This window comes from Microtus ochrogaster (genome assembly GCF_000317375.1).
Source record: "Microtus ochrogaster isolate Prairie Vole_2 chromosome 6 unlocalized genomic scaffold, MicOch1.0 chr6_random_2, whole genome shotgun sequence".
Lineage (NCBI taxonomy): Eukaryota > Metazoa > Chordata > Mammalia > Rodentia > Cricetidae > Microtus > Microtus ochrogaster.
The window spans coordinates 13,551,817-13,578,398 of record NW_004949095.1 but is presented as its reverse complement, the minus strand read 5'-3'; the positions used below and the strand labels follow the sequence as shown (position 1 = coordinate 13,578,398).

Here is a 26,582-nt window from a genome sequence, read left to right as displayed (position 1 = left end):
GAGAAGGGTGGGAGGAGGGGGAGGGAAATGGGAGGCTGGGAGGAGGCGGATACTTTTTTTCCCTTTTCTCAATAAAAAAAAAAGAAAAAACTTTTATTAAAATTTGTTTTTGATGATCATATATATATTAATAAAAGATAAATAGCAGCGATAACAGCTAAGATTAATAGACTTACAGTGTATAAAGTATTAGGATAAGTAACATCACTTAATTATAACAATATTTCTATAATGAGAGTAATGTTTTTATCCAGCTCATTTTACAAACAAGAAAACTGTCTCTTTCAGTCTTATGTTAAAATAACTTACTCTCTTAAGCTCCGTAAAGAGAATGATTTGAATTATTTCTGCTTTTAAAAAGTTAGTCTTAGCTGGGTAGTGGTGGTGCACGTCTTTAATCCCAGCACTCAAGAGGCAGAAGTAGGCAGATCTCTGTGAGTTCAAGACCACCCTGGAGGTTCCAGGAGAGTCAGAACTGTTACACCAAGAAACCCTGTGTCAAGAAAGAAAAAAAAAATTAGTTTTACCTTTGTATGTCGTATATGTGTGTTACACTGCAAGAATTCAACAGAAAAGCAGAGTTCGGGCGCCTATGCCACTTGCTCATTTCTAATGAACTGATCCAAGTTCAATCTGTATTTCAGTGACATGTGTGTGAAAGGTATTGAAAACAACAAACAAATCCAGAAAGCTCTTAGTAGCTCTAAGGCTGGAGCTAACCAGTTGTATTATAGAAGCCACACTCTTTGCATAAAAACAATTGTGAAAAGTATTCAGATAATCAAAGGAATATAATTATCTTTTTAAAATTTAAATGCATGGGGTAAAATGCAGTAAGTTACTTAACAAAAAGATGATTGACACAAACAATAGAAATGAACTTGCCACAAGATGGAGGGATTTTAATTTTTTCAGAGTCATATTTTTGAACCCAAGTAGCAAGAAATTGATGAGGTCTGAATGCTCCAATTGTATTTTATGATCAAATGTCACTGAAAATCAAAAAGAAATACAAGCTACAGAAGCAAATATTGAATTAATCCATTTAAACTGAGTAGAAATCCACAGATATCAGATGCAACGCCTGGTTAAATATATTCAGACATGTTTTGCTGCCCATTCTGCAAAACCAAATGGGTACTTTGGGGGTAGAGGTCTGGTTTTCCAAGACAGGATTTTTCTGTGTAGTCCTGGCTGTTCTAGAAGTCACTACATAGATCTGACAGGCCTCAAACCTGGAGATCCGCCTGCCTCTGCCTCCCAAGTGCTGGGATTAAAGGTGTGCACCACCACCACCACCACTCAACAACCGAACAGGTTCTTTTAAGATATGCTTTTATTAAGTCTATGAGAATTTCATACAATGCATATCGATCACATTTGTCCTCCAGCCTTCCTCTAACCCCTCCCAGATCCACTCCCCACCTCCTCACCATGCGGTTCTTAGAAGTGAACTAGAGACCACGTCTTCCTATTCTCACCCTCTCCTCTCTTTTCTCTACCCTCTAAATGCGTCCTTTGGGAAAATGAATCTATAAAAGAACTTGAAGAAAAATGAATTTAATATACAAAAATAAATTTCTCAAGAGTAAAAGTGGACAAGAATACTGTTAACTTCAAATGGTTATTTCTGAAGCTTGTTTTGGATTTTAATCTCTTTCCATTTCCCCAAACTATCTTCTCATTAGGGAGTAACCTGGTTATTATGGAAACAATATATTTCACATGGATAGTACATTACAGCTTATGAATTACTTTTATAAAAGACTCACTCTTTAATCCTCATATAAGTGCCTTAAGGTCATCTGAATAAGAAGTAGTAGCTTTCTGATTTTATGGATGAGAAAAGTAGCCCCAGAAGATCCCTGGTTGGTAGGTGCTGAAGCCAGGACCGCAATAAAGATTGGGAAACTCCAGTTCTAGCTCTGCATCAGGGCCTGCGACAAGCTGCTGCCTCCACACAGCTGGCCAAGGGGGACTAGATGACTTTGTATGAGCAAAGGGTTTTTAAGCCAGCTTCCGACTTCTTCATTTTATTTTTTTATTTTTATTTTTTTTGGTTTTTTTTTTTTTTTTTTTTGAGACAGGGTTTCTCTGTGGTTTTTTTGGAGCCTGTCCTGGCACTAGCTCTGTAGACCAGGCTGGTCTCGAACTCACAAAGATCCGCCTGCCTCTGCCTCCCGAGTGCTGGGATTACAGGCGTGCGCCACCACCGCCCGGCTCGACTTCTTCATTTTAAACAGACAATACGTTTCAAATTTTAACACTTTATGAGAGATATGAAAAAATTACAAATAAATATTATAGGTAAATATTAAGTTACTTTAATTTATACAACATGCAGCAATTGGTGATCTTTCTCAATTGTCTAAGAAAAGCAATAGGTTTTTTTAGTAAAGCAGCAAATCTATTGTTAGATATATGTATGTCATGTTAGATGTATGCATGTAATGATATATGTATGTAATGATAGATGCATGTATGTAATGATGGATGTGTGTGTATATTAGTTTTAAGAATTACATTTTATATTTTCATTTTCTCTGGTTGAATCAATCCACATATTAATTTGTACATATGAAATGACAGATGTATGTATGTAATGTTAGATGCACGTATGTAATGATAGTTGTATGCAATAATAGGTGTACGTATGTAATGATAGATGTATGTATTTAATGAATAGAAACACCAGTTCTGATTGTTAGAGACACAGGAACCCTGGCATTCCGCTGACAGAGTACATATTGGTGAAACTTTTCTGGGGTAATCTGGCAGCATATCAAAACCTTAAAAATGCTCATGACCCCTCACTTTGTTATTACCTTTTTAATTTATTCTAAAGAAATAATGGACTGTGTAAAGTGTGTTATATAGAGTGATAACAGAACAAATTAATATGTGGATTGATTCAACCAGAGAAAATGAAAATATAAAAGGTAATTCTTAAAACTAATCCAGAAAAAACATACAAGATCTAGTAAGTGAGGAAAACCTATTTTAAAAACAATGTATATGGTAGAATTACATAAACACATGTACATATACATAAATATGTGCCTAGGGTGTTTCATAAAATAGTAATAGTGGGGCTGGAGAGATGGCTCAGTGCTTAAGAGTACTGACTGCTCTTCCAGAGGTTCTGAGTTCAGTTCCCAGCAACCACACAGTGGCTCACAACCATAGAGCTCTGGTGCCCTCTTCTGGCCTGCAGGCATACATGCAGACAGAACACTGTATATATAATAAATAAATAAATCTTAAAAAAATAATAGTGATTGTGTATAATAGTTTTCCATATTTCTACAGCAGAATAAGCTGTATAAATCTATCTTTATCTATCTACCTATATCAATATCTATATATTTATACATTTGTTTAATTTTAATATATTAGGCCTATGAACAAGGATTAAACTAAATTCAAAACATCAGAGAGGCTTACAGCTGTCACATAGGCATAGAGAAGCACATTTAAAGAATAAAGAAATGTGCCTAAAACGAAGGCAAGATGAGTCAGCAGAGATAACAACAGCAACTTACTAGGAAGAAATAAAGAACAAAAATGAACGTGAGGGGAACGGCACATTTTAGTGGCTGTCATGTCTTACATCATGTCATGACTAACAGAAGATCTTAAAATAGCCAGTATTTCAGAAACACCGTCATTTAGACAACGTTTGCAGAAGGCCATGGAGGTTTACATCATTAGAAGCAAAAGCTATTTCTAGACAAAACTTCAAATCGTTGGCTGCTGTACTGAATCATCAAGAAAGGCAGCAGAAGAGCCTCTGAGAAAACCACCCCACACCTTACCAACACCCACTTGCTCACACTCACCACACCTTACGGACGTTGTTATGGAAACCAGAAACAGCCAGAAAAGGACAACCAAGTCATAAAACAGCGATATAAGGAGAGAAATCAGGAATCTCTGGTCTCCAAAGGGAAGAGAAGAAAAATATTTCCCCCCAAAATTTATATAGTAAGCATTACAGATAGGGGAAATGGCACCGTTAGACCAAGCTAATGTGGCTGAAGTTTAAAGGTAGAGCCGAGGTAAAAGAGAAATTACACTATGGAACAGTTAAGATATATGAGACACATTATGTTGGTATATCTAAAATAAATCTAAACTTCTTTCCAAGCTCCATATATCTCAGTGTCGTGGGTTTCTGACCCCCTTTTCCAGCCCCCACTTTGTTCAGGTTCCCTAACGTCCGTCTGCACTAACCATGCCTCTGTTCAGAATGCAATGTTACAGACCCACCCCGGGAAATCTTTTCTACTACTAAAACCTCAGCTTGAAAATCACATCTTCGTGAGGACCTTCTGTGGATGCATGTCACACTGTTATACCCTCACTACTTCATTTCTTCTCTCTCTGCACGCGTGCATGCGCATGTACATGTGCGTGTGTATGTATAGACAGGGTCTCACTATATAACTTTGGCTGGCCTAGGACTCACTGTGTATGTTTATGTATGAGTGTACGGGTACGCAAGAACACGTATGCATGTGCACACGGAAGATAGGAGGTATCCTTGGGTACCATTCCTCATTTTAAAAGTATTTTTGTTTGTTTGTTTTTTTGAGACAGGGTTTCTCTGTGTAGTGTTGGAGCCTGTCCTGGAACTCCCTCTGTAGATCAGGCTGGTGTCAAACTCATTAAAAAATATTTTTATACTTAATTATATTGAATGTGTATATTAGAGAAGTCACAGGACGACTTAAGGGAGTTGGTTCTCTCCTTTCATGACTTGGGTCCCAACGATAGAAGACAGGTTTGTTATTGTTTGTTTTTAGACAGGTCTGGAACTTACCAAGTAGGGTAGGCCGGCTTACCAGTTCACCTGTCTCTGCCTCTCCAGTGTGGGATTACAAGCATGTGCCACCATGTCTAGCTTTTTTTCCATGTGCATTTTGGGGACTGAATGAAGGTCATGCTTGCAAGACAAACCTTCATCGACTGAGCTACTCCCCAGCACTGGGTATATACTTCAGAGTGATGAGAAGGCCACACAGCAGAGTGTGCCTTACAGAACCTGAGCCTTTGCCACACACATCTATCCACCTGTGCCTAGACTGCACACAGGGAGGAGGGGCAGGGAGCTCCTTCCCCCCAAAAACATCTCACTCTTCCAGAAAGGGCTGACAGCACATGATACAGGAGAAAGATCGAGATGTCGAGAAAAACATGAGATTTTTTTTACTTAACTGTTTTTAGGCTTTTTAAAAATTCAGTTTTCTTGACAAAAAGCACCATCCCTAAGTTAAAGAGGAATAAAACGAATCTGCATGCCTGGAGAGTTCCATTCTTTGATCCTAAAGTATATTACTCTTTAAAGTACACCATGTTTCGGTGTTCCTGGATCCTGAGTCACAGTGAGAAATGTACTTTACATAAAAATCAGCATACACCACACACAGACGAGCATGTGTGTGTGCACACACACACACACACACACAATAGATCAAATGCTACTTCGTGGCAAAGATGGATAGTGTATAACAGACAGGAGCGAGGGATGTCAAGAGCAAAAGTAGATGACTGATCTCTTGACACTCCCTTCTCTAAAGCAGAAAAAAAGGTTACAGAATAGATAAAAAGCATTGATTAGCCGAGATCAATGTGCTACTGAACACATTGCCTATTAAATTCTGTCAAGCACCTATAAAGAAGAAAAGGGGAAGAGAAATGGGGTTTGCGAAGTAAAGGTCTGAAAAGGTCTCTACAGGAAAGAGGAAGAGATTAGGTTAAGGACGGGGGGACTGGGGAACAGCAATGAGATGCGGAGCCTCTCTCTTGCTAAGTCACACCTATACCCACCTGCAGGCATATTCTACCATGTCCGGCCCACCATCCTCAAGTGCTGAGAAGACTGGAGATGAGTTGACTAGAACGCTTTAGTGGAGCAATGGGTGAATTAAAACCATCTAAAAGCTTATTTAAAAAGAAAAATCACCACGCCCCTTTCCTATTCAATCACAATTTACGGTGGTGCTCGTGAATTCTAGAAACTCTCCCAGTAATCTTGAAAGATATGTCTGCTAAAACACACTGACCTGGAAAGGATGCAAGAACCTAGAAGCGGAGCCAGCAGACGTCTATTATTAAACGGTCCTGGTAGGAGATGCAAGGCCGAACTCCACCACTTCAGTACTTAGAGAGATTCAGATCCAGTTAGTGTTGAGACCCCACCACGTCGGTAAGCGGCTGCACGCTTGGAAAATGCAAAAGATGAACAATGCAAACTTATAGACTGCTTATTCGAAATAATGTCTCATCGGGTGTTCTCAGATCTCAAATCTCTCCCCTTTACTCTCTGTTACATTATTCTAGCTTGAGGTTTCGGTGGCTAAAGTGGAAGTTAGGGGGCTGCAAGAAAAAAAAAAGGGAGAGCAGGGACAGAAGGAACTGCGCGGAGCGAGATAAGGCGGTGAAGAAGGAGGCATGGGGTCGCCTCTGAATGCCCAAAAGCCCAAAGGTTTGGACGCTCAGCTACCAGGGCCCAGGAGCCTTTTTTCGAGCCTCCTATAACACTCACCATAGTTTGTGGGTCTCAGCACAGGAAATGGTTATCTTTAAACAGGAAGACAACACCACCAATGATCCAGTTACTCTGGCAACACAAGCCCCGCCTTCCTCCAGACCCTTATCCAACGCCTCCTCGAATCCTCTTCGTCTCCATTGGCTGGGAGTAACTAGGCCCCTCCCATTCTCGCAAACATCCATCCTTCACCTCATCTCCCGTGGCAACACGACGCCACCTTCTCCCTTCCAATGTAGTCACTTCCGTTCGGTTGTTAGTGACCTGGAAGTTTAATCCTATATACGGCTTGCTTTATATATATATTATTTTTTCCTTCTTTTTTTAAGTAAACATCTTTTCGCTTTTCACTTTTCACTTACTGAGTCGATACACAGTAGACTCTGTATTTCTGCATTTCTTTTTTAAACATAGCGCGGACTGTTGGTCCTTCTCCTTGAGAAGAGCATTCCGGAAACGGAACCCTGAGTAATAGGAAGTAATCAGAGTGAGCCAGTAGTTAGGTGTCCGGAAGGCCTGGGCGGGTCGGCTTCCGAATGCCAGAGTTTACAAGTTAGCCGGCTGCAGAGGGAGGAGAGCCTGTTCGGGGAACACTGAAATAAGAGCATCAGAGGTGAATCCTGGAGCCGGCCTCTGTGACAGGCGCGGTGGGGAGAAGGTCTGGGTTGGAGCTCGGCGGCCATTCGTTTGGGATTTAAAGATCGTCCTGGGAAGGTTTCTTCTGACCAGGACAAAGTTGGGATCCTCCTCCTCCTCGGGAATGAGGCTCAGTCTTGATGCTTCCACCCCGTCCCCTTTTAAACTCAGCACCCATGCTTCCCGACACCCGGTATTTCTAGACAGCGACACTCGCCGTCCTGCCTCGCGTCTTCCCAGCGAAGTTTCTGACAATTTTGATCTCGGTTTGCTCCGCGGTAGAGTCTTGGGATAAGTTTTCAGAGCAAGGATTTGTGATGTTCAGGAAGTTATACAGTGTACTGAGTCGTATGTAATACTGGGAACACTCAGCTTTGCAGACGTGTGTTGAAGCCACTTGTCACCCACTCTGCAGTCTAGACTCTAAAGAATAATATATAAGCATATACCTGATTTCCCAGTATTTCGTAGATAGATAGTACCGCCTGTCAAAGAGAGATAATGAAGAATGGCTCCGTTTCTAAATGTATGGGCACTGAAGGCAGAAACAATTAAAATATAACTGTTAAAGTAGAGGCACCCATCGAATATATTGGTATTGCTTTAATTCTTTAATATGTATCCATTTCTAGGACAGTTTTGGAGTGAATTTTCCTTAGTTACGGGAAAAATGGCTGCCCTTAAAAGCTTGGAAACCAAAGGTAAGTGTTCCTGTTTTTGACAATAATTGGTTTGGTTTTGGGTTTTGGTTTGGGGGGTTTTATTTGGGAGAGGGCAGGGGTATTCAAAACAGGGTTTTTCTGTGTAGCCCTGGCCGTCCTGGAACTCGATGACTTCTAACACACAGCTATCCGCATGCCCCTCCCAAGTGCTGGATTAAAGACGTGTCAGCCTTTTGGGGATCCTTTAGACAGGTGACTAAGTGGATAGAGTCCTTGAGAATTATTGTGTTTCAGATCTCTTCATGGTAGAGATAGTGGATCCTAACCAGTTTTATCTTAGTTATTTCCAAAGATAATGTTTCCAAAACTAGCTACACAGAGGCTAGGACTTTAACATAATGAAAATCCCTGGTCCTGTTCTCCCCATTGTGCCTGGTGTATACAGTAGTCACTTTCCAGACCCACTTTGCTTTGCGTCTCTGTAACATGTAATGTGCCACTGATCATTCTGTCTCTTTTGAAATCCTTCCATGACTTCCATGATGTCACTTTTATTTTTGGCATACATTATAGCTCTTCACTGTCTAGTATAGTAACCATATCTCTGGATGTTTGGAGTTAAATTAACATTTTTAATTATGAACTAGCTACAGACCATAGCAAACTGTGCCCGTTCATTGTTACTTCTCTAGCAGTGAAGCAGATCCTTCTCCAGGGCTGCTCTGGTTGTGTCTTGTTTCCTTTTCAGTCTCCACTCTGTTTGAGCTCTTAAATCTTTTTTTAAAATTTATATGTATGAGTGTTTTGTCATATGTACGTTTGTGCACCAAAAGTATACATGGTACATACAGAGTCCAAAAGAGGGCATCAGATCCACTGGGACTGGAGTTACAGATGATGGTAAGCCATCTGTGGATGCTGAAAACCAAACCCCAATCTTTAGAAAGAGCAACAGGTGTCCTTAACCACTGAGCCATCTCGCCAACCCCCAATATCAATATTTTTAAACCTTCTGCCTCCTACTCTCAGAGCCTCAGTGACTGATTAGTTATAGAAACAGTTTACAAATCTGTCACTATCTTAGGTCACATTTCTTATAATTCAGACTCTATAGTCCTTTATCATTTATGTAGAGACCAGAGTCAATGCATATCCCAAAGTGTACTCCGTGGGTATCTCGAGTTCTGCCAGCAACAGGTCTCCAGAAAGGAACTTTGTAGGACACAATTTTTAGCTGTACTCTTCTCTTTCAAAGGAGACAAGAGGCAAAGATCATGCCAATAAATAACTACATCTAATTTGTCGGGACACAACAGACTGCATTGCTGGAAGAGTTGTGTAGCGTTAGAATAAGCAGGTGGAAGTCTGGGAATGAACGACAATAGGAACAATTCAACAATGGCCATTGTGAAAGCAACTAAGACACCTGGCCAAAGCAAAACTAAAGACAGTATTATGATTACTTATTAAAACTGTGCCATGAAAGGCTCCTGGGCAATGAAATTGTTTTTGTTGTTTGTAATGAGGATTAAAGTTAAAAGCATTGTTATATCATTTCATTTTATCTTGATTATATAGTAAGGCAGGTAAACATCGCTTTGGTCTGTTCTTACAATAATTTAACTGCTGTCAGTGAAGAAAGATGTTTGTGCTACATGGCCAGGGAAAAAGAATACCCATATTTGATGTTGCCAGTCATCTACATTTCCTTTAATTGCCCCAGGAGAGAAATGTGATTGCATAGTGAACCAGCAGAGCTTTCTCTCAAACGGGACCAGCACTGCCATTGTAGGAGGGGTGGGTCAGCACTGCTAGGGCTCATCTCAAAGGCAAACCTAAAATAAAGAGTTTAATTAAACAGTGAGATTATAGATTTTCTACATTTAAACTGTAACTATTACACTTAGTTTTTTAGCCAGATCGTAAGATGTTTAAATTGTTTCAAGTCCTAAAGTGTTATCTTATTTTAACTCTATAGTGTCGTACAGATTGGGTGAAAATGAATCTATGAGCAATTGAGTTTGGAAATGCCTGGTTGAACTGGTTATACTAGCACTTCTCAGTGCTGTTAGAGCACCATTGTGTACTGTGAAACTCCAGAGGACGTACATAATATGTAAGTGCACACACAAATTTGACCAGGCAATTCTTTATCCAGAGCCATTAGAGGTAAGGTCTGGATATCACCTTCATACACGTTAAGCTGATTGTCCATAGCATGTTTCTCTAACGTAATAAGTAAACTTTACTAGGTAATAATGGTGACATTTAAAAAAACATTAAAACTTGGCCTGGTAGTCCAGGCTTGTAATTCCATCTACGTAGGAGACTGAGACAGGAGGATCACAAAGGCCAACCTTCTTTGAGGTACATCATCAGTGCAAGGCTTTCCTGAGCAAGCTAGTGAGATCCTGTCTCAAAAAAAAAAAAATGTAAAATGAGGGTTGTGATACAGCTCTGTGGTAGATTGCTTGCTTGCCATACACTAAGACCTGACTTCAATCCCAGCTGCTCCCCACCTCCCAGAAAAGAATATTGTCTTAAAATTTACCAAGCAACATCCCCAATTTAACTGTTTCATTGTTTAATTTACATATGTTCCAGAGAGTCTGTCAGACTAGAATATGGTGGGACTAAGAATTGATTTAATGTAGAGGAAAAAAACTAGTTGTTCTTAAAAGTTTTTCACTGACGGTTTAAATGAAGTTAGGTATGTGTTGATGGATTAATAAATTTCATTAATTAAGCGTTTATTTTTCTTTTTCATGCCAAGCACATTTTGTTGGCTGGTACAATGAGCTGGTAGGAGGAAGCTGTAACTAAAGTAGCTCCCAATAGTCCAGTTTGAAAAAGAAACAGATTTTTCTGAATCCTATAGTGCTTACAGCATTCTTCAAGCTCCAAGAGACAGAAAGAGGGGGAAGTTTGTGGCTGGACTAAGGTGGTAGGTACCACAGATGGCCATTGTCTTGGCTCAGGAGTTTAGGGTTCTTTCATGCCCAGTCATGTGACTTGAAGTACTCTCCTCATAGAGTTACACTGTCATTAATAAGGAAAGTATTTGTTCACTGGTGACCTCTAAACCGTGCTCTTCTCCTTCCATAATCTGAAACAACAATTGATAAACCGTGGCCTTCAGACCCCTTGACAAGGTTTGCAGTTAGTTTAATGATTATAAGCAGTAACGGAATCCCATGTAAATCAGTTATTATCCTGGGTAAAAACAAATTCTATATCTCTCATTACCTACTTAACCAAAGTTTCTCTCATCATTAAAAACGATTTGTCTTGCCTTCTCAGATAAGTACCTAGAGACTGTCTTCAGTTTTACCTTAACCTCCCAGAAGCCTAAAGTAGTTCCTCTCTGGCCTTTCACTGCAGAAGTTTGCCAGTGCCCATGTAGAATGTTGGGCTGGTGATTTTTCTGTTTCTTCGCATTTCATCAGCCCATGGGAAAGCCGGGATGAAAAGCCCATGAACCTGGGTCTGTTTAAACTGATCAGTGCCCGAGCACAGGTGTAAGGGAGGAGCAACAGGGATGCCGATTGCTTCCCTTCAGGGGATGCAGAGCAAGGACTGAGACTCTGCTGTAGTCATCGTAATTCACAGTCATAGAGCTGCTGCCATAGGTCTTCGTCTGGGAACTTGAAGGATGTAATTATTCATATCTGTGCCCTGCAGGGCCTAGTGCATATGTAATAAAAGGTTTCTATGTGTGTCACTGGGAAAGACAGAATGGTAAGGAAGTGCCAGGCCCTGGCTCTGCCTTCCCAGATGCACGCTGACTAGACCTGATGAGTGGTTTCTCAAGCCTTGAGTCCTTAGGTAAGCAGAACAGCGGGAAGAGGAAATTGGAATGAGCTTCTTCATTAGAATTTTTCATGTTTTGTTTGAAAAAAATTATCTGTCAAATGCACATTGTTTCTTTGCCTTTTAACAGCTTTTGTGGTTTGTTCTTGAATCTCTATTGTTTAGAGTTCCTGGACTTTAATTTTTCCTTCACATTACGATGTTTAATCCCTTAGATCATGTATGTTATGACTTGCCTAGGAATCCATTTTGACTTGAACCATAACCAAAGTATAACACCTACATCTTAGTGAGCTGGAATGGTGTGACTTTAGTGACGAATTTGTTATTGTTCTTGCTAATTTATAGTTAATACCTGATTCTGTGTTCTTAAATGTCAGAAACAAGACAGTTAACAAAATGAAATAGATTAGATAAAATTAGACAAACCTCAAACCACATTTTAAGAATATGAAAACAAGTCAACCATGGTGCTGTACCAAGAGGTGGAGGCAGGAAGAACTCCAGGTCAAGGTTGGCCTGGGCTACATATTAGCTTCAGGACCAGCTTACACTGCACAGTAAGGCCCTGTCTCCACTCATCCTCCATCAGGACTGGATCTTTACTTTGAAAGGGTTTGTGTGCATTCTCCTTGTAAGGTGCTCCTCTCTTCCAGCTGGCTTTAACACCAAACCCTGGTCTCTCTTTCGGAAGTCTTCCTTTGTTTATCACTTCAAAAATTAGTCTCAAAGCCACAAGGGTGTTTCAGTTTGTGTCACATATTGAAATAATGTGATTTTATCCTGATATAAAATATTTTGTGAGATAGAATACAGTTTACACCCCCAAATGCCTTCCTACCTTCTATTTGATATAACTCAAGTCCAGTATATTGATGCATACCAAATAGAATGACAACCAATCTGTGAAATGAAATGTCTTATAGTCCAGTGTTGTTGGGGAATATTATTTTAAGGTGTGTTGCTTTTGTTTATGCTGCATTCGTTTAAAGAAAGCTGTGGTTCTTTCTTTGCCTGTCTAAATCACCTGATGATCCAATAAAGTGTTGGGTGGCCAATATTAAGGCAGGAACAAGGCAGGGCTGTGAGGCAGAGAGTATTAACAGAAGGAGAAACGAGGAAGAGGAGGAGCAAAAGAATAAGGAGAAGGGGGCATCAGGGGCCAGCCACCCAACTGCGCAGCAAGCCACGGAGAAAGAAGTAAAGAAAGGTATACAGAAATAGGGAAAGATAGAAGTCCAGAGGCAAAAGGTAATCGGGATAATTTAAGAAAAACTGGCAAGAAACAAAAGCTAAGCTAAGGCTGGGCACTCATAACTAAGAATAAGCTTCTGTGTGTGATTTATGTGGGAGCTAGGTGGTGGGCCCCTCAAAAAGCCAAAAGATTAAAACATCACACAACATTCCAGTGGTGTAATTTTAACACTAGCATAAGAGAATGAAAGTCAGAATTGCGTTTTATAATTCCTTCTCCCCATTATCAATAGCCAAAGTTTATTAGATTTCATAAAAGAATGATAATAACAAAATAAAAGGACATTTAATGAATATTTGCTCTGTCCACTGCAGTTCTCAACACTCTACTTGTATTCCAAAATGTGTTGTTGTAAATGTTAGGTTTTGAATATGCAAAACCCAAGCAAATCTAAAGACACAAAAAAATAGACCTGCTGATTAGTGAAGTGAGTTTGAAAGGCTGTTTAACAATACAGATCTTCAAACCCCTAAGTCCTGTGCTTATATATTTGTTTCTTCTTCTATTTTTTTCGGTGGCGGGAAGGCTTTAGTTTGTGCTGCTGGGGCTCTAGCCCAATTCTCACCGGTGCTACCACTGCTTTTTAATTTTCTGTTTCTTTCTGTGTGAGACAGGCCCTTACTCTCCACCTTAGCTGCCTTCAAACTTACTGTCCTTGCCTCAGACGCCCAGTTATAAGCATACACATTACACCCAACTGGGAGTTTATTTAAAAAAAAAATTCACAGGTTGTGCAGTCAGAAAACTGTTCATTAATACATCACTTTTATTAAGTGTGTGCTCTACCACTAAGTCCCAGCACCCATGTACCCATGTTAGTGTGTGTGTGTGTGTGTGTGTGTGTGTGTGTGTGTGTGTCTGTGTTCCCTATTTTCTATATTAGGTAGCATCTTAAGGACAGTAGTCCACACTGTCTCACAAAATATCTGGCCTTTATTATTTGCCCGGTACTGTGTTTGTTGTGTGTAACCTCTTACAGTTCATCATCATAACCATTGCTACTGACTAGTGTGTTTGTCCTTACTGTACATTGTGAATTCATTGTTATTTATGTGTCTATTGAATAGAGCATACAAGGCATTTTACTAGGGCCATGATACATGTAAAAATCAATTGAAAACCACACAGGACATATGATTCCAGAAAGATAATGTGAATGTCATAAAAGTGAGGTTTAGGGGAGTCAGTTTCAAGCCCATGTACATATTACTGATCTCTGTGGTTATAGTTAGCACAGTACATAGGGCTTGACCTTATTACATTCCTTCTCAGCACCGCTCTATGTCCTGGCTGTTCCTATTTCCATTTCATATATTTCAGTGTAGAAATCAATAGAAGAAAGTTATTTTTCTAGCATTATATTGGTAGCCAGAAACAAATTCTCGTGGATTTTTCTGCTAAGAAAAAAGCCATTTACTTAGAAATTTGAAGCATGTAAGTCTTATTTTTTGTTGGTGCACGATGTTTTAGAAATTACTCTTGAATTTTTCTCTTCCTTCTGGTGTTGATACTTTAGAACAGAGGGCAAAGCAATGTTGTTTGGCAGGACTTCTGATGGGGGAGATGCACCACCCACCTACTACTCCCTCCAATAGGGAGCCCATGACAGACCAAAGAGTGGACACCACCATAGTCCATCTAGGGAACCAGTGGGTTTTATTAGGCTTACTTCCAGGAGCGGAAATGCCTCGAAGACAGTTACGTCACTGGAGCACACGCAGAGCCTGTAGGCCACTCAGCAGGTTGGAGTGTGCTTTCCAGGTGTCTCGGTTGTTATAAGCCTCCTCCAGGCAGCCTGGCTGGTCTTCTGCTTCTTCCAGGCCGCTTGTCTCCTCTCTGGTCGTGGCTCTTCTAATAGGGACTCTGGTCAACCTTTATCATTTACTATAGGAATGGAGGGGCCTAGTGAATCTGGTCATTTTCAGGGACTTCTTAGAGCTATTTTGAGTTATTTGCCTTCTGGCTTATGGAGCCTTCCTGCAGAAGGGAGTATTTCAGTTGGGGAGGAAACTACTGCATAACATGTAGTTTTGGCGTTTTCTTATTTCTTTTGGTAAATTGTCCTTGGCTTGACTTCTTCCTTAGGCATCCTTACTTCGACCCCAATCCGAGGAGCAGGAGATGGAATGGAAACAGAGGAGCCCCCTAAGTCTGTTGAAGTCACCTCGGAAGTCCAGCCCATAAATCAACATGTCCTTCAGAGTCCTCGTAAGAAAGTTCCCTTAGACAGCCCAGGAGTCCTTCAGCTCGGAAAGATTCTCACTGAAAAAGCAGTGGAAGTTGAAGCTGTGAGGATATTTGTTCCCAAAGCCGCCATCACTCATGATATCCCCACCAAAAATGCAAAGCTTAAGTCTCTAGGCTCTCACCGAGAAGAACTCCACCCTCAGCCAGAGGTAGCCCCAGACCCCAGGAAGGAACTCTCAGAGGCAAAGAAGATTATAGAAAAGCTCAAGAGTTCTGAGAGGAGGCTACTTCAGGACAAAGAAGGCCTTTCCAACCAGCTCCGAGTGCAGACGGAGGTGAGCACAGCCCGTAGCGGCGGTGAGCTCTGATCTTTACCTCCGAACGTTTTAGTCCCCTTCTAGAAAACTGTGTTTTCTCAGAAATGCCATTGATCATGGGTTGTCATTCCTCTAAAATGCTTCCTCTTTAATTTCTCCTTCTGCCATAGGGCCTCTAGAAAGAGTTTCTGTGGGGAACTCAGACTTTAAGCGGTGCAAGTGGAGGTGCGAGAAGCTTTAGCCAAGACCACCTCTAAGTTATAAAAGTAGGTTACCTTCATAAACTGACCCAGTCGGTCTTTGCCACTGACAAAGTAGCAGCCCTTGTTTGAAGAATTCATTCCAAGTATTTTTGCCTGATACTTGGGGTGTGTGAAATAAGTTACTGTGTATTCATTAGAAATTAATAAGAATCTATAGCATTCAGTTGTGTAACTTTATCTTTTGAAGCTTAGTAAAATTGCCTTTTCCTTCTCTTGTTTCTCTGTTAAACTTTACATTTTTATATTTGTGTGTGTGTGTGCTCACGCACACTGTATAGGGAGGGATGCATTTCTCTTCACAAGTGTGGCGGTCAGAGAACTATGTGGAACCCACCTGGGTTCGCAGGATTCAACTCAGATCAGGTTGCTAGGCCTTCATAGAGATCACTCTACCCCCTGAGCCATCTCACTAGCCCAAGACTACATCTTTTTGCAAGGTGATAGTGTGTAACACACAGTGATTAGTGGTTCTTATCCAAATGTAATTTATATTTAAATAATTTTTACTTATATTTATATTTTAATATATTTAGCTAATTTCTAAGTACAAAATGGTATATATTTGTAAACATTTTAGAAGATTCAGAAAGAAGGGGCTGAGAGATGGCTTAGTGGTTAAGAATGACTGTGCAATGCAAGCATGGGGACCTGAGTTCAAATCCTCAGCACCCATGTGAAAAGTCTGGCATAGCCATGCACAACTGTAACATCAGTGCTGGGGTTTTGGGGTCTGGGGAAGAAACAGGATTCATACACACACACACACACACACACACACACACACACACCATTTTTAAGAGAGTAAAAAGAAAATTCAGAAAGACAATAAAAATGGTAACACCTATAGTTACACTCTCCAGATTTAACTGCATAACTATCAATATAGTTTTATTTTTTCTTATTTCTGGTATTTTTCTTCTCTTAATTTTCTCCTTTTATTGAAAATAGATTTTTTTTTCACATAATATATCCTGATTATGTTTTCCCCTCCCTCTACTCCTCCAAGTTCCTCTTCTGGTCCTCTCCCCTCCCAGCTTTTGGTGTTCACCCTTTTCTGTCTCATTAGAAAACAAACAGGCTTCTAAGGAATAATAGAATAAAATACAAGACAAACCAACACATTGGAATAGGCTCCAAAGGACACAGACATAGATTCTCTGTCCTAAGTTTTGTTACAGTCAAGTCAGTGACATTTCTTAAACTTATCCATCGTCTGGGCTGTCTTCTTTCGTCCTAGATAAACCGCGAGTTAAAGAAGTTGCTGGTGGCTTCTGTTGGAGATGACCCGCAGTATCACTTTGAACGTCTAGCCCGGGAGAAGAACCAGCTCATCTTAGAAAACGAAGCCCTAGGTCGAAATACAGCCCAGCTTTCCGAACAGTTGGAACGGATGTCAATACAGTGCGATGTGTGGAGAAGCAAGTTCCTGGCAAGCAGGTGTTGTCCCGTCGTAAACGCTGTTTCCTTCCTATTGCTTGTTCGCTCACTCTTCTGACTCACAACAAACTAATAGTGGAAATTTCAGACTTAAGGCTGTCAGAGCGCTTCCTACATGATTAACATGTGGCACTTCCCTTCTGGGGGGCCACAGTCTCTTGTTCCCCTTCGTTCAAAAACTCACTACAGTAAACAGAACACAGCCGTAAAATCCAATGTGGAAATATCGCAGTCACAAAAGGCAGATGTAGACCCTTCCCCTCCTGCCTGGAGAAAGCAGCCTCGTTCCCACTTCCACCCAGTGTGCTCTCTTCTCGTAGCTCTTCTGTCTACATAAAGAGCTTCTCAACTTCTTTCTCCCCAAATATAAACAGAAAACTGAGCTGGGTGGTGGTGGCACACGTCTTTAATCCCAGCACTCGGGAGGCAGAGGCAGGTGGATCTCTCTGTGAGTTAGAGGCCAGCCTGGTCTACAAGAGCTAGTTCCAGGACAGGTTCCAAAAACTTGTGAACCCCTGTCTGGTATAGGGGGAGAGGGGAGAAAACTGTTTCATTTCATGGCATATCTGATGAGGCAACTCTGATACATGTAAAAAGCTACATAGTCCAGGCCTCTGAACACACTGGCCCATGGGAAACTCTGCTGTGCATCTTGGGTTCACACTCCATCACTGAGGGAAGACGGGGCAGGAAGTCAGTGCCGTGGAGGTATGGTGCCTATTGACTTGCTCCTATTGGCTTTTTCAGCTTGATTTCTTATACCGCCCCGGACCACCTGGCACCGCCCACAGTAGGCATCAATCTAGGAAATGCTCACACAGGCTTGCTTACAGTCTTACAGAACAGTCTTCTCAATTGTGGTTCCCTCCTCTCCGGTTGACAGTAAACTACCCAGAATACCGTGCACAGCAGCAGAACTTCATGTGTTTAATAACTGCTGATTAAAATAAATCATTTGGAGATTTCTCTCAAAGCGCCAAAGGCCTCCAAGTTGTTCTTTAAGAACCTGTTAAGTTCTTAAAGCAAGGTATAGAAAACTTTGTGATAAAGTTTTCCTTCTAGTGAAAACATTTCATATTTTTATTTTTTAACACATTCATGTAAAAATATATTTAAATTATTTGTTGGAAAAATAAGAAACTTTATTAGCTGTGTAAAAACAAAATGAGCCTGCTTGGCAGAGGGAAGACTACATTGTTTTATAGAAAGTTTTCAGAGTTTTTCTGAAAGTACAATTGAGTAGTGAGAGAAATCATTTACTTTCTCTTTTCATTTCAGTTCTTTATAAATAGAAGCGTGTATCTAATCATCTTAAACTGATCAATTTAGAGCAGCCTTGGTGTAAGTTCAAGTCTCTATATAAAAAAGTTAGGTACTAGCCGGGCGGTGGTTGTGCACGCCTTTAATCCCAGCACTCAGGAGGCAGAGGCAGGCGGATCTCTGTGAGTTCAAGACCAGACTGGTCTACAAGAGCTAGTTCCAGGACAGGCTCCAAAACCACAGAGAAACCCTGTCTCGAAACAACAACAACAACAAAAAAAGTTAGGTACTCTTCCATCATTTTTAAAATATTTCAGCTGGCCCCGCTGTAGATGCTCTCATGTTAAAATGCTAGAGCTGTGGACAGTGTGAACCTGCTAACCCTGGTGCTGGCTGTTGGAACTGGAATCACGGAGTAGTAATAGATTAACTGCTGTGTGCTGTGGTGCTGTGGGAGAACTGTGTGTGAGATTTCATCTTTTTCAGGGTAATGGCGGACGAATTAACGAACTTCAGAGTAGTTTTACAGCGTCAGAACCGAGACGCCCACAGCGCCATCCAGGATCTCCTGAGTGAACGGGAGCAGTTTCGCCAGGAAATGGTCTCTACCCACAAGTACGGCTCTTGTTCGCTTTCCGAACTCTTCTGTCGTCTCCCGCAGGTTTCACTGTCCTCAAAGGTTCCGTTGGATTGTTTGTTCCAGTGTGGCCCCATTCTTTAACGTATTGACTGTACTGTAAGTCACACCCTAAAATAGATGGCCCAAAAGGAAACAGCCCTAAAACAGAAAAGCCAGGGCTGCAGCTTACATTCTTAATAGGGAAAAGAATTATTAGATCTGGGAGTGACGGTGTTTCTGCTTTCAAAAGCAGTTCCTGGTGTGGTCATGGTGGCTTTGTGTAGTGTGGTAGAAGCCAAGTTACACACCCGTGTCTCCCACAGGAGAGCTGTTGAGTCTTTTTGCAGTATTGGAACATGTCTGCATATCTTCACATTCCAGAATAGGCTGAAATTTAAAATAATAATAAACATTTGGGCAGTGTTCTTTAAAAGGTCTTTGTGCTCTTATGTAATTGAATAATTCTCAGTCAGCCATATGGGAAACTAGAAGAATAAAGTAAAACATATCCACGTGTGGCAGTTTGCGAGAGGCACTCAAGGCGGTGTTTCCAGGGAAGTGCTTGTTTCAGGCTGACCGTGATGGGGCGTACCTGTAGTCCCATCACTCAGGAGGCTGAGCCAGAAATTCCTGAATTCCAAGCCAGTCTGGGCTATGGAATAAGATCCTGTCTTTAAAGATAAAAAGGGAGGTTTATTTGGGGAAATAAGAAAAGTGTCCTTAGTAATTTACTACTCCAAGTAATACAAAAAGCAAATTAAACCCAAATTAAGCAGAAGTGAGAAAGTACCAATGATAGCTAAAACAAAAGTTTGATGAAACTTTTTTTTAAAAAGATAAACTTAAGAAATGTCCAGAAGAAATGCCTAGTCCTGAAGTGGCAGTCACAGAGCCTGCATGGGTCTGTGCTAGGTCCTCCGCATAGGTGCTGCGGTTGTGTAGCTTGGGGCTTTTGTGGGACCATTAGCGGTAGTGGGTGTGTCTTTGACTCTTTGGCCTGCTCTTGAACCCTTTTCCTCCTACTAGGCTGCCTTGTTCATCTTTGATAGGAGGTTTGTGCCCAGTCTTACCTCACCGTGTTATGCATATCTGGTTCATATCTCTGGGAAGCCTGCTCTTTTCTGAAGGGAAATGGGGACTCACTAGATCTGGGAGGTGATGGTGGTGGAACTGGGAGGAGCTGGGGGAGTGGGAGGCTGTGATCATATTGTATAAGAGAAGAATAAATAAATAAGTTCATCCCATCCACTGAGGAAAGAGGGCACGTTAAGTATTGGGAATGAAAGACTGCACGCAATAGATTGAGTAGACATGGCAAAGATAATAAGGGAGTGTTATTGATATCTCTAGCCAATTAAGTCAATGGTTTAGATAGCTTAAGACATATTTCCAAAGTTTACTTAAAAACAGGTATGTGAGGGCTGGGGATGGTTCAGCAGTTAAGAGTGTGTGCTGCGCTTGCATAGGACCTGAGCTTAGTTCTCAGCACCATGTTGGGCAGCTTATAACTCCTGGTAACTTCTGGGTTCTCTAGGAACCTGCGCTTATGTACACACACCCAACACACAAAAAAAATTTTAAATTAAATCATAAAAATAACAGAAATATAAGTTAACCAGCTCTAGCCAATTAAAGCAGTTGAGCCTGTAGTTAAAAACTGAAGGACGGAAATTCTAGCCTAGATGGATCCGCTGAGTGCTAATAAACATCTAATGAAAAAAGCAGCACAGTTGTACACAAGTTCTTCTAGAGCATAGATGGAAAGAGAACAATTTCCAAATCAGTTTTGGGGGTGAACATTATGAAAACAAGCTAGTGACATAAACAAAAGCCTGTAGACTTTCTACCTTTAATGGACATAGATGTAAAAATCTTCATAGCGCCATGCAGTGATGGCACACATCTTTAATCCCAGCATTTGGGAGGCAGAGGCAGGCAGATATCAGTGAGTTTGAGTTCAGCCTGGTCTACAGAGCAAGTTCCAGGACAGCTGGTACTGTTACACAGAGGAACCCTGTCTTGAAAAGCTGATAGATAGATAGATAGATAGATAGATAGATAGATAGATAGATAGATAGATAGATAGATAGATAAAAATAAAATTTCTTATTGAATGTTAGTGGACCAAATCTAACAATATAAAAAGTACATTGTGACCAAATATAGTTAACTCCAGATTTTGGAGACTGATTAGCATCCATATACAACAAGCACATATGACAACATTAAACTATGCTACTTGTGATTTCCAGGCAACAATGTGGTAATAGATTAGCAAGTGTCTTCTGTCCTATGACCTATGTGACCAGACAGCATGAGGCTTGCACTCAGTGACTTCTGAAATATGTCGTTCACTTATTTCCTCTTACTGGCTCTTAGATTTTGTCTTCGTTAGTGGTCATTGCTCACGTGTGTTCTGTGCAGGTTTTTGGAGGAGCTCTTGGTCTCCTTGCAGTGGGGAAGAGAGCAGACGCACACCCCTAACACACAGCCCCACAGCACAGCAGGGCTGGCACTTGCGAACCACAAGTTGGCAGAAGCCCTGCACGCTCATCTTCTGGGAAATGTTGGCACTAGCAATCAAAAGAAGATTCCAGCAGTAGTAGAATTCGTCAGTACCCCGGCTGAGAAAATGGCAGAAAAGGTAACGTGTTTTTTCTTCTTTGAGCTGTGGAATGTGTTCTAAGCTCTGAGATTTTATTGACTTCTTCCTGAAAGCTCCTTGTTGTGCTGGCTTGGCCTTGGGAGCTGTGAAATGTGGAGCCTCAGTGTGTTTCTCGTGTTAATAGGCATGTGATCTTAGAGCAGATTCCTCCTTGTCCCTTCAATTTCATGATGTCACTACTCTATTCTAGGGAGAAAATCACCTTCCCATAGCAGCCAGGGGTCTTAGAAAATGCATACATATATGTATTCACATGTAATTTCCCTACCTCTAGGCCGTCCATCCTCTGTTGTCTTCCAAATGTCAACAGTCATCAGACAGCTCCCCTTCCTGCCTCCCTGACTGAATTCTCTTTTGGAGCCTAGAAGACGTAGCATAATCTTTCCATCCTTCTTCTTGGGCCGCTTCCCAAGTTCCATTCACTTCTCATTTCACAGATAGACCATTTTTCTCACGTCCCTTTCTATGCAATGCTCTTCCACCTGCCTAAACGATTTTCTGTCACCTTTATTGTCCAAGCTTTCAGTGTATTTTGTATTCTTATCAACTAAAGCTTTTGTATCATGTTGTTCTGTGTGATTCTTTCTCTGAAACTACTTAAAAGCTGGAAAGTCTGTCTTACTGTGTTTCCTCATGGGCTGGTATGATGTCGCACATAGTAGGTGCTCAACTACTTACTAAGAGGACCGGTGCCTACCAAGTAAACCACTCACAGCCTGTTTGTTCTTTCCTACTGTTTCTTTGCTAGGAGGTTATGGCACTGTCTACTCAGCTGCTGGCGAGATCTTTGAGTGTAGCTGGCTTTTCCCTCGTTCAAGAAACACTCCTGTTGCCCCGGTTTCTGTGACTAACCTCCGCCATCCTGTCTTCTCTGCTCGCTGCTTCATTGTGCAATGTTGGGTGTGCTCCAGGCCGGGTTGAGATCTGCTCGTTCTGCTTCTTTACCCTGCCGCATTCCCTCTTGTAACAAGACCAGCATCCCTTCTCCTTGAGTGCCTTCCGGTCCCATTGCTTCAGGAGCTGTCCTCTAGAGCAGAGATCAGTGCAGTAACTTCATCTCCATTCTTCCTTCGCCTGTTTTAATGCCCACCCATTTCTTTCCTCCATGATGTGTCGCGGGATCTCTGCAAGGCTTAAAGTTCACCCCTGTCACCTTAAAGCCGAAATCTTGAAGACTTTCTCCCATATCTCTGTCTCCTATTGAATTCCCTTAGCATTTTGTTTTTCGCTTTAAAAGCCCACAGTGTAATGGCATATGCCATACTTAGAAGCCATTCTTTTCCTTGCAAATATAAACTACATTACTCCTTCTGTCATTGCTTGCCATCTAACAATTAACTAAGTTCCATAAAAATGAAAGGTTTAAAAGCTGAATTTTAAAAGTAGAGTATAGTTAACAGTGAAGTCCTAAAGCTACATGGAAGCTCTTCCAGGATGCCAAGATGCTTCAGATGTCAGGAGCTCCAGTGTCTGGGAGATGCTGTTAACTTAGAAGAGGGAGAGCAGGGAGGCAAGCCCACGAGCATTATAAGCCCCACCCTGCTGTAGCAGAGGGAGAGAGGGCCAATTGCCGTGCCTGCGTCCTTTGAAACAGTTCTGCTTGTATCATGATTATTTGGGGAACTAAGAGCTGTGACCCAAAGATGTTATCCTTGTGTGTAATTAGACTTTTTTTTTTTTTTTTAACACAAGACCACCCGTTTTTGTTAGCACAAGACCGCCTGTTTTGAGTCTCAATAGAGGAAACAGAAAAAGTCAGGACCAAGGAAGAAATGAGAGAACAAAGTATTGTGAACATAGTTGTTAGCATAAAATAGTCTATATAATTTTTAAAAAGAGAAATGAAGGGTCATTTATTTTTCTGTAAGTAAAAGCAGCATTTCTACAGACGAATGGAGGTTCAATCCTCATTCTAAACAATGGAATGAGGGGGAAGAGAGGCAATGTGTGCATTTTGGCTAAAACTGAAAATTTATATCATATGAGGTATAACTCATAAAACTTCATTTTTCTGTTTTTATTCTTTCTATAGAGATCTTTGAAAGAGTATTAGTTTTGTAGTTACTAAGATAAAGGTGGTTAATGTCATAAGTAGGCATCATTGCTGAATTTACAGTGTTTTGGAAGAAGGATAAGTTCAAATTCAGATGTTATTTTTGACACTATAGCACCATAAAACAAAATGAAGCTTTATAAGTAGTTACCTACCAGTGAAACCCAGGCCTTTACAGTACATGCTACATATGTCTGACCTGACTTTTTTTGACTTAGGTTCTACGTATTTTGGATCCAGTTACCTGTACAGAAAGCTCGCCGGACAACCCGTTTTCTGAATCCTCACCAGCCACATTACTCACTACAAAGAAAAATATTGGACGTTTCCATCCCTATACCAGATATGAAAATATAACTTTCAATTGTTGCAATCATTGTAAGGGAGAACTCATTGCTCTTTAGTGTGTAATGTATTGGAGGCGTACTTAATACCCAAGATTCATTATTTGGGAACTGGGGTTCTTATGCTAGAAATAAAAACAATTCATCTTTATATGATATATATCCACAAAGCTATTTCATGGACTGGATTCCAGATTATTTTTCTTAAGAAATGTCTCAGGGTAAAAAAAAAAAAGTGAAGCTATGTAGATATATTTAAAGTACAAAATACTTCCCAGGTAGTTCACAGTGTTTGTGCTAAAAAGCTAAAAAGGATTTGGTAACTTTCTTTTAGGCTCTAAATTATTACTTTTGTTAAATATTTTATATAAACTATAAACAGGTTTCATTTTGGTGCGTAAAACAAAATCAGGCAAACTACAGCCGTCCGTTGGATATGGCCACGTCCATCCCTTTCCTGTGGCCTGTGCTGTGAAGAAGGGCACTTAAAAGAAATCCCACACTAGCTCAGAATTGAGTGTGATAGAGGGTTATTTATTTAGGGGTAGACTCAGATCATAGTCCTCTGCCGGAGCGGAGAACAGCAACCGAATCCCGCCGCTGAAAAGAGGCCGGATGCGCACTTTACATCAGCATATATAGTATAAGGGTCCATGTCCAAGTGGGCGGGTAACTTAAATGCCACTGGTGGTGGGAATTCCCACAGCAAAGCTGTGTTCCTGTACAGCAGCGGAGTTCAGTGTGGGGCTCTAAAAACCCATTCCTTCAGAGAGCGTGTTTGCTAGTGTAATGACTGAGGTATAGGAAGCATTCTCTTTGTGCACATTTGGGGTATAAAAGACGCCTTCGCAAACACTGGGGTAAAGGGATGGATCTTACCAAGCAAATATATTAGGAAAATAAAAAGGTCTTTTTGAGCTACAACAAAAGTGTTCCATGCTGTTTGTTTTTTGCAAGGTGCTCCGTCTTCTGCAAGGTTGCAGATAGACAACCTACAGGAAACAGATTCCTAATAGTGACTCATAATGGCGTGTGCAGTACAACAGGAGTATCTAGTTTGTTAATATGATGGAAGATGAGTTTCTAGGGAAATATAATGCATTAATTTACATATATTATGTAATATATTATTATATAATGTATCATAAGATGCCCTTTTATTGTTCTTTAAATGTTCACAAAAATAAAAAAAATCTACAAAAAATAAAAAAAGAAATCTTCAAAAGGCAAATCTGGCCAAATCAAAATATACTTTAGTGTCAAAACCTACTGTTTCTGTCTGACTCTTCTGAGCCGTATTTATAGGTTTCAATGGCAATAAACTTCTCTAGTTTCTTCTTGTGGCTAGTCCTTTTTCCTTTCAGAATAATGTACTTTGGCTTCAATCTTCATGTGGCTTTTACTATTTACATCTGGTTTGTTGCCTTTTTCCTTCTGTTTGCACAATATAAACTTCTTAGAAGAAAATGGAAATTTTTATGACATCAGACTTGACTGTGATTTCAACAACACAAAAGCACAAGAAGTAAAAAATAAATTTAACCAGAGCTTCAAACCTTCATACATTGAGGTCCATGGTAGCCCTAAGAACAGGAGAAAAAAGAACAAATTATACATCTGAGAAATGACCAGAAGATACAAAGAATGCCAATTCAGCAACCAAAAACCCTTCCAGTGAGGAGTGGGCAGAGGCTGGTGAGCACTACCACACAAGCTGAGAACCAGAACCCACATCCAGATCTCCAGCACTCACATAATACAGATGTGCATGTAGCACTGCACATCTGTAACCCCACACACATGGAGCAGAAACAGGTGGGTGGAGCTCACTGAGCAGCCAGTCACTCCAGCTGGACTGATGAGCACCAGGCTGAGAAATCCTGTCTCAGACATGAAGACACCCAGTGCATAAGTCTCTCCTGTTCAGGCATGTGTACACACTGACATATGTTCTACACATGCTTGCAAAAAAAAATGAGCGTATTATTTTATGAAATATACATATATATTTTATATACATACAAATAGCAAATAAGCACTTCAGAAGATTGCCAACATCAGTGGTGAGCTCCATGTAGTCACTACCATTTTCATAAAGATGACCATTAACAAGACAGCAACTGCGGGCAACTGAAGAAACCTGGAACTGCTGCGCTGTACCAGGAGGAATGAAAAATGCAGCAGCCATTGAAAACGTGGAAGTTCCTCAACAAAACACCAAACCAACCTACTGTGTGGCCCGGCCCATCATTCTCCTAGGTGGGTAGCCGAGAGAACTTAGAGGTTGTCATAGACTCTGGTACCTTTTTGTAGCAGCATTTTCATAGTTTATCAAAAGGTAGATATAATCTTAATATCAGTGAATGGCTAATAAATAAAAGCATTATCTATGATAAGGAATGCATTCAACCTCTAAAATAAATGCACAGTTGACGCTTGCTACAATTTAGATAAATGCTTCATGAAGTAGGTTAGATGCCAAAGAACAAATACTGGTACCAGCATCTGAAGAAGGGCAGGAAGG

The 26,582-nt window shown here is 40.8% G+C and overlaps 2 protein-coding genes across 8 annotated transcripts in view; one reads left to right on the top strand and one right to left on the bottom strand.

Annotated features, from left to right (window-relative positions):
- The window catches only part of Nme7 (NME/NM23 family member 7), a 142,993-nt gene extending 136,290 nt beyond the window's left edge, over window positions 1–6,703 (bottom strand). For 3 of the 7 annotated variants that reach the window (XM_005363997.3, XM_013352520.2, XM_013352523.2), the window contains exons 1-2: window positions 6,548–6,702; window positions 6,066–6,223 (exon numbers count right to left, since the gene is read on the bottom strand). Coding sequence is in view for 1 of the 7 variants with exons in the window: in XM_005363998.3 (XP_005364055.1) it covers window positions 6,548–6,550 (3 nt within the window). In the remaining 6 variants the exon portion in view is untranslated. Of the gene's footprint in view, window positions 1–6,065; window positions 6,224–6,547 lie in introns of all 7 variants that reach the window. The other 4 variants (XM_013352521.2, XM_013352522.2, XM_026787623.1 and 1 more) reach the window with 3 other exon arrangements.
- Window positions 6,704–7,037: 334 nt separating this feature from the next.
- On the top strand, window positions 7,038–25,392 carry Blzf1 (basic leucine zipper nuclear factor 1). The gene is made up of 7 exons (XM_005363999.3): window positions 7,038–7,163; window positions 7,819–7,887; window positions 14,999–15,435; window positions 16,918–17,117; window positions 18,864–18,992; window positions 21,421–21,640; window positions 23,933–25,392. The coding sequence occupies exons 2-7, from the start codon at window positions 7,857–7,859 to the stop codon at window positions 24,116–24,118; spliced, it is 1,203 nt and encodes a 400-aa protein (XP_005364056.1). The 5' UTR covers window positions 7,038–7,163; window positions 7,819–7,856; the 3' UTR covers window positions 24,119–25,392.
- The last annotated feature ends 1,190 nt before the right edge of the window (window positions 25,393–26,582 follow it).